The sequence below is a fragment of the Thermobia domestica genome, chromosome 1, assembly GCF_964235325.1.
Source record: "Thermobia domestica chromosome 1, izTheDome1.hap1.1, whole genome shotgun sequence".
Lineage (NCBI taxonomy): Eukaryota > Metazoa > Arthropoda > Insecta > Zygentoma > Lepismatidae > Thermobia > Thermobia domestica.
In genome coordinates, this window is record NC_137454.1 from 368,934,757 (window position 1) to 368,942,721 (window position 7,965).

Below are 7,965 nucleotides of genomic sequence, written 5' to 3' on the forward strand. Positions count from 1 at the left end.
ACAATCTATTGTATTTCTACCACCTGGTAGACGATCCAGAGTGCTTCGCAATCCAAATCTATTACACATTCATGTGGACAACACGCCAGTTCCTCTTTCATCTTCTCTTACCTACCTTGGGGTGATATTTGACACAAAGCTCACTTGGACACCTCATCTTAAGAAAATTATTACTCAAGCCAAGAACAGACTAAATCTCCTTAAACGCTTAGTTGGAACCAGCTGGGGTTTACGACCACCTACTGTCCTCCATACTTACAAAGCTTTTATGAGGAGTACTTTAACTTACGGCCATACAGCTTGGGCCGCTGCTCCCGACAAATTTTATAAACAATTATCAATAATGGAACGACATGCTTTCAGATTGGCCTATCGAATTAAATTACCAAGTCCAACTAGGCTCCTCTATGACCTCATACATTTTCCACCATTGCTTACCCATCTAGAACAGCTTCGCATCCGTTATATTACGCAACGTTTTGACTTACAACACCCCATGCTTCAGGACGTAATACGCTATGACCGAGACAATGATGCACCACCACGATACGTTGATTCTCCGCTACAGCACTATCTTACATTGTACCACTTGCAAATAGATCCTGCCGACCGCGACCCAGAAGTATTTGCTATATATCATCCACGTCATCTGTCATCTTCCATATATCCATCATATGCACAGTAAATACCTACTAACATGGGCCTCTCCTGTCTACATCAGTTCCTGAATAGCCCCAGGAACAGAAGATAACCTCATCTGTTCACTAACAGAACCTCGTGTTGTGGCGTCCAGAACAATTCATCCTCATTTCATCATCATTTCAAACAATTATTCCTATGAGTTCTATTATTCCTGCTATGTTTTGCTATTGACTTGATATTCCTTTTAATGTTTTTCATATTTGTTGATATATTCACGCACTGAACCTAATACACTGCACTAATTTTGTTATTTTCTTGTTTCTTGTTTCATATTACTCATCGCCTCCCTGCACATTTTCTGTTATTATTATTTTATTTTATTTATGTATATAACCAGTTCAAGTTTATTTCTAATGTATATATGTTCATGTCTTTAAAAATAATGAATAAAGAGAAAAACCCTTAGACCACCCATAATTCTTATAGCCTCCACAATATCAATGCAACACTTCCCCGAAGAAAGGGCGCAACCCTTTAAACGGGTAGACTGAAAAAAAAGAAAAAAATAGGGCGTTACCCTTTAAACGGGATGACGACAAAAAAAAGTACATACTAGAAATGAAAATAAATTTAGGTAGTTATTATCTATTTTAGTATTGTATTTTTTGATGTGCTCGTGGCTGAGTGAATATCTGTTACTGTTATTTATTAAATAAGTTATACTAATTAAAATACACGGTTAGAAAGTTGTCGCACCCTGTTTCGTTAACCGAGCAGTCGGTTATTCCAACATACTAACAAGGTTACCGGTTACAGGCTATGATTGATAGTGGTAACTACGTGATCGGTTAGCGTACCCCTGTGAGTTATTACACTGTAACCTAGCAATGTTAACCTGTAACGCAAGGTTACGATCACCTTCTCTCGTTAACCTTTTTGGCTTGGCTGCTGGGACACACGACTCTGTTGTCTATATATTGACAAACTAACTTGGTTACTGTCCACCTTTTTCTTGTTTACTAGTAACCTTTCTTTTTTTGCGTGTATTTAGACTCGTTACATATAATTATTATTTTTTGAAGTTAGTATTTTACGTGACAAAAGGGATATTTTCTCAATGTAGTTTGTTCTTACAGGTTTTTTGAACAGCTTTTGAATGAAGATGAAGAGCTTTTTCAACAATATAGAACCCCGCCACATGAAGAGCAAGTGCAAGATGAGCAGCAGCAGCAGCAGCAGGATAATGCAGAACAAGTGCCAGGTAACGCTATGGATGCTATATTACAATCATTTATGTTGGGAGTATTTCATATTCCCTTATTGCTTATTCCCATTTATGAGAGATTCGTGGAAATTTATTCAACGGGTGTGCGACCATCTCTGGCGTATGGTGCATTTATTCATGAGGTCAGGCAACATTGGAGACAAATCATAGATCGATGTAATAACGTTTTTCAAATTTTAATTCATTTAGAATTAGGACTTCTCGAAGATGTAAATGCGCGTGCTGCAGCATATGAGAAATTTGTGGAAGTGTTTCGTGAAGATTATGCTGCTAATAATAATGCAGAGTTTCAACGAAGATTAGCAGCATTTCTTGACGAAACACTACCATTTCATGAACAACCCCAACGTCGTAATCGTATTCAACGCGGGCAGGGTAGAGGTAATGCAGACCCATTTAAAGTTGTATTCGAAGAGGAGAGACAATTTCATCGATATAGAACTGCTGCGCATATTACTACTGTTAAGTTAGACCCCGAATTTCAGGTTAATGATCCCGAACGAATGGTGCGAAATCTTGTAGATTTTGTGTTAGAAAATGTATTGATAAACACAGATGAGGATGCAAGAGTTGGAATGATGATTTACAATAATCTTCCTGATTCTAATCCGATCTACGTTCCCTTTCGCGAGAAGAGAAATATTAATTCGGAAGTCATTTTCTATCACATTGAACGAGTATTAAATTCCAACGAACAATTCTTTTTCGGCCCAGAAATTACCTTCAAAATTTACAAAGTCAATCCTCGTAGAGGCACAGGAAATCGTCCTCGCACTGATCGTCTCGCGAAAGGAATGATAGAGATATTAATCGTAAATATAAATTAGTATGTAGGATTAGGAATAAGGATACGTTGTGTCTTGCACGTGCATTAGTTGTGTCCCAAACGTATGCAAGTGCATGCACAGTTAGCAAAAGAAATAAAATGAAGCGAAACGAAGAGTACCAGCGAGCTGCCGGTACTCTTATTATTGGAAATAATAGGAATTTGAGTAGGTTCCCTAATGTGAGAGACAAATTGAAGATAACGATGCAAAGCTTGCTGGTATAATTTCCACTTTTCTTTATCATCCACATCCGTTCGATCAAGAATTTGTTTCATTTCGTGATCTAGGCTTGATTGATGTGTTTGCGACTTTTGAGTTGAGGCGTGTAGTTCCGTAGCTAATCCCTCGGGAATAAGTAACATTTTCTGTAACTTACTCATCGTGAAAATAATGTTCCAGCTAACCCACTTATGATAGGTGCAAGAAGCAATGGTAACAAGCCTCTTCCCGTTTGTAATAAAAGTTTTCTTTTCTTTCGAACTGGTACGCGTCTAGCAGCTAACTGACGCAAAATGTTTTTATGCCGCTTCAGTCGAGCTTTTTGTAGTGAAGAAATGTGAGCATTACCCCGCAGTGTGTTTGCTGCACATTCTGCAATGGCACGTATAGCTCCAAGAGGAGCCGAGGTTAATAATTGTTTGCAACGCTTTCCACGTGAGTTACTTAGAGCGCGCAACGTGGTTGCGTGTTTCTTCAAGCAATTTATGGTGAATACTAATACAACTGAAAGCTCTTCATGCATTCTTTAGGAGGAGCATAAACGATCTATTTTCTCCAGGAAAAATATTTGTGCGCAGACGAAGAGCATCTGGAATCGACTGCGTCATGTCAAAAAGTAAATATGAATGAGGTTGTTTTGTTGCGTCTTCAAAGACCTTTACCACTTCATTTGCACATCTTGGCATAATTTGACGTGCTAAACGTATTTGTAACCTGTCACGCGGATTTTTAAAACAAACGATATAATGACTATTTAAAGAGATATCGCGCATGTGTCGTCCTTTATGGAAAAGATTTTGAACAATATAAATAACAGTAAGATTTTTATGATGTGAATATTTAGTAAAGAGGTCAATAACAACCTGACCATTTTCCGTCATTAAATCATCAATAATAATTAACCCTGGTGAAGGTGGATGAAACGTTTGCATCTCTGGTAATCCTTCAATAAATTCAATGTTTGATGTGTTTGATCGTAATTGAGGTAACACAGACCCATAGCACCAAGTAATACTTTGAAAATATTCAGGAAATAATTCATTTTTGTGTTGTAAAAGACGATCTACGAACACGTTTTCCCTGCCCCGGTTGGGCCGGAGATTAATATTGTTGATGGGTGACTAAATGTTAAAGCCATACTGACTAGAAAATGTAATACACACTGGGTTAAGTATTACTGGTGAATGCACACACTGATGTAAGTAATATTTATGGATGTTTATATCCAAATGGAAGAGACTCAAAATAATCATCATCAACTCGCCTTCGTTTGTTGAATACGAGTTGATGACAAGTATCTTGCGGTGCGCACACTACCCTGTAACCCCGTTTCCTCATGACCTTCCTGGGATTGTGTAAAACTCGTTTGTCTATTTCGCCCAATACCATTTGTTTGAAATGATCATAATTAATTATTTGCTTGTTTCTAAAATTTAATGTAATCCCCCCTCACTTTACAAATAACTTTTGTTTCCCCATTGCTTACATTTTTCATTCTATAATTCTTCGAGCCAAGAGAGATAAACGACTTAACTACCCAACCTTCAGGAATCTCATTGGTTAATTCCCCGAGGTACGAACCTGTAGATAACGGGGAAGGTTCACCTTTCTTACAAACAAAAAATACACTATCTGTATCACAGTACAGTAAACGACCTTGTCCAACCTGTTCCATGGTCATATACAAATCAATACGCGCGTATGCCGTAATAAAAGCTGCCAGTACAATGTTAGAGGTGCGATTAGGCTTATCGTATTTTTCTAAATTGCGATAAGTTATGCCCATAATATCACCCATTGGTAGAAGAGAAGGAACTTCGTACTGTGGCCCAAACATGTACTTGTCATACTCTTCCACCTTACGCACAAAGACAGTCTCCAACAAATCTGTTCTTTGTGCAAACTTGCCATAGAGACTGTTAAGTAGGAGCTTACGTATAAATCTTAGTCCAGAGTTATATTCTATCTTCTCTGGATCTAACTGAATATTTTCATGCTCCTTGTACGCAGCTATATATTGCTTTTTTCAATGTCAGAGACACAGTCTGAGGGGTACCCGCTGCTTTCTTGCTTTATTTTTAAGAAACAATTTACGTAATTTTCGAAAACACCTTTTGAGATATTAGGCTCATACTTGGACATCTTAAAGTCCCACACTTCATATATACATTGAATTTGGTACCCCTTCTTCAGTGCTAACTTCAGTTCCTCACTAACCCATGTTCCGTGCAGGAGCCTTTCTTCTTTCGTGTGGGAACATTCTTCTTGATTTTGATTCTCCATGCACGTACGGCATAGTCCGAACATGAGTTTCTTGTTAACACTGTATGGCAAAACTGGCAAATACAAATCACGGGGTGGAAGCACAGAACATTTGACAAGACCGTTCACTTCTTCTAGATTTGGAAAATCTTTTGTATAGATTTTGGGATGTCCGATAGGTAGTGCTTTTGACTTCATTTGATATGGATAAAGGGATGTGAAGTCCAGATACGCTACATACGTATCCTCATTTCCCAAAGAAGTCGCATCATAGAATAAGCGGAAGGCTTCACACTGACCACCTCAAAATGCGTCTTTTGGGATTAGAGGATCTACCAAATTCTCACATTTATTGCGAATGAATGCAGCTAAATGTGGATTTGATCGTACATCGTTTCTGAATTCACATTCCCATTTCTCCACAACATTGTATTTTAAATTTCTTAGATACCTCGTTATACCTACCGTGCGCTCGTATCTGTGCGCTACTGTCTGCCCAGTTCCATCCAATAAAACTTGATTTTTCGATACATCAATACAGTAATGGCCATGCCAGTAACATCCATGGAAGAAGAATACGGTGTTAGTTGTAGAGTCAAACCCATCAACCTTAATACCACCGATTCTTGCTTCATTTCTGTTACCAGCATGTTGTAGTCGCTTTCCAGTGGTTACTTCTAACCAAAGGAACCACTGTAAAGCTACTACACTTTGCCTGTCTTGATGGCGAAAACCATATGGCGGTATAATCGCCAGCTGGTTTTCGTGCAAATGATGGGTTCTAAATATTAAACTTGCGAGTGATGCAAGAGTGCTACATTGAAGAAATGACTGCACAGCACTCACACTTTCTATGAGTTCTGTAAATTTTTCTATGGACGAAATCAAAATTACTACATCATTCATGCAATAATCAGTTAATTCCTTTTGAAAGTCGAAAACAACATTCTCTTTTACGCTCTGTGCATGCCATTTCAACAACTCTTCCCGATCCTTTTCCGATCTACTGTCAGGATCATAAAAGTGTAGCGAAGGCATTTCTCCACGGTAATTTTGAAACTCACTGGTATTCATTAAATGTGGGAAATCTCCCTTCCGTAACGAAACTGTATTTAGGCCTAAAGCTTTTGGCAAATCTGCCAATTTTAAGCGTATATAATTAAATGTGTCCCTGAAAATTTTCCTATTCCCAATTTTCATTTCAATGAGTTTATTACCCTGGAGAATCAACTTCGGAATGATCTTACGCTCTATGAGGAGATGACGCAAAAAGAAGAGGTTGTCAAAACGTGCTCCGTAATGTGATAAAAATACTTCCATCGTAAAGTTTGGGCGTGGTTTTAGCGCATATGTTACGAACTCACCAATACTGCGGAAGACATGAGTTCGTTTGCCACAGGTCTTACAGTGCTCCAAATCCGAATTGCCTATGCATGAAAAACATCGCTGGATAGCAATACATAAATTTACTTCATAATCTTTTACATTTGGGTCAACTGTATCTACTAGCATGGTTTCTACGTCATAGACAGTATAAAGAAATTTCTTCACTTTAGCTGCTCTTTCTTTTTGGATGTAACATTCATGTTCCTGGTTCACATATTGGTTACAAATTTTACAAATTTTTTCGGAGCACGTGTGAGCAGTTTTACGACGTCGAAAGTCGACTACTTTAAAACAGTGTTCACACTGTTTTACCTGCTCACAAAGAGATTTGGAGCGTGAACTACTTTGTTTATGTCTATCGAAACAACCTTGACCCACAAATCGCCTGTGACAATCATCGCACTGTAAAATTGTTACTTCCTCTTCCTCTGGTGGTGTGACTTCTCGCAGGAAGAACACTGCACTTTACATATATGACTTCGCACATTATCAAACCCCACCACACAATGTTGACAAAAATAACGTTTTTGTAAAAACCCCTTAATATTGATAATAACATCGTAATGATGATTGTTATAAGTATTATTGGCATGTAGTTCGTCCGCGTAAAACAAAACGTAACCCAGTAGGTATATCTCATTTTAAAGATATTCTTCAACAGATTAACATACGTCAGGAATATCTTGGTCAGTCAGTACTCTTAGGATCCACTTCTAGAAAGGGGAAAAGGAAAGACCGAAAATTGTCAAAAACACCATTGATTTCAAAATGGGAGAACGTGTAATGAAAAGGAAATTATATAAAATCTATTATTCCACATCTCATCCAGCTGGTTTTTCTCATGTACAGAAACACTATAAAGCTACTAAGAAAAAATATTCAAAATCCAATATTAAAAAGTGGTTACAAAGTCAAGATGTGTATACTTTGCATCGACCAGCTCGAAAAACTTATCCACGGAAACAGTATTTTGCCACCACTTACAACGAAACTTGGCAAATGGATCTCGCAGATATGCAAGGAATAGCAAAATTTAATAAAGGTTTCAAATATATTCTATGTGCCATTGATATTTTTAGCAAATATGCAAATTGCGTTCCAGTAAAAAATAAATCAGGTGTCACCATGAGCAAAGCAATAACCAAAATCTTTATGTCGTCCGTCTATAAAGAGCCACCTGTCTACTGTCAAACCGATAAAGGTCGCGAATTTCATAACTCTCAAGTACGTGATGTGTTTAAAAAATTTAACGTTAAACATTACAGCATAGAATCGGAATTGAAGGCGGCTATATGTGAACGATTTATACGTACGTTAAAAGAAAAACTTTACAAACATTTCTCA

General features: G+C 37.7%; 1 protein-coding gene across 1 annotated transcript; it reads right to left on the reverse strand.

The window, feature by feature from the left end:
* Positions 1 to 5,538: 5,538 nt before the first annotated feature.
* LOC145682294 (uncharacterized) lies at positions 5,539 to 6,747 on the reverse strand. Its single transcript, XM_081753872.1, has one exon. It carries the CDS (start codon positions 6,745 to 6,747, stop codon positions 5,539 to 5,541), a length of 1,209 nt encoding a protein of 402 aa, XP_081609998.1.
* Between the last annotated feature and the right edge of the window lie 1,218 nt (positions 6,748 to 7,965).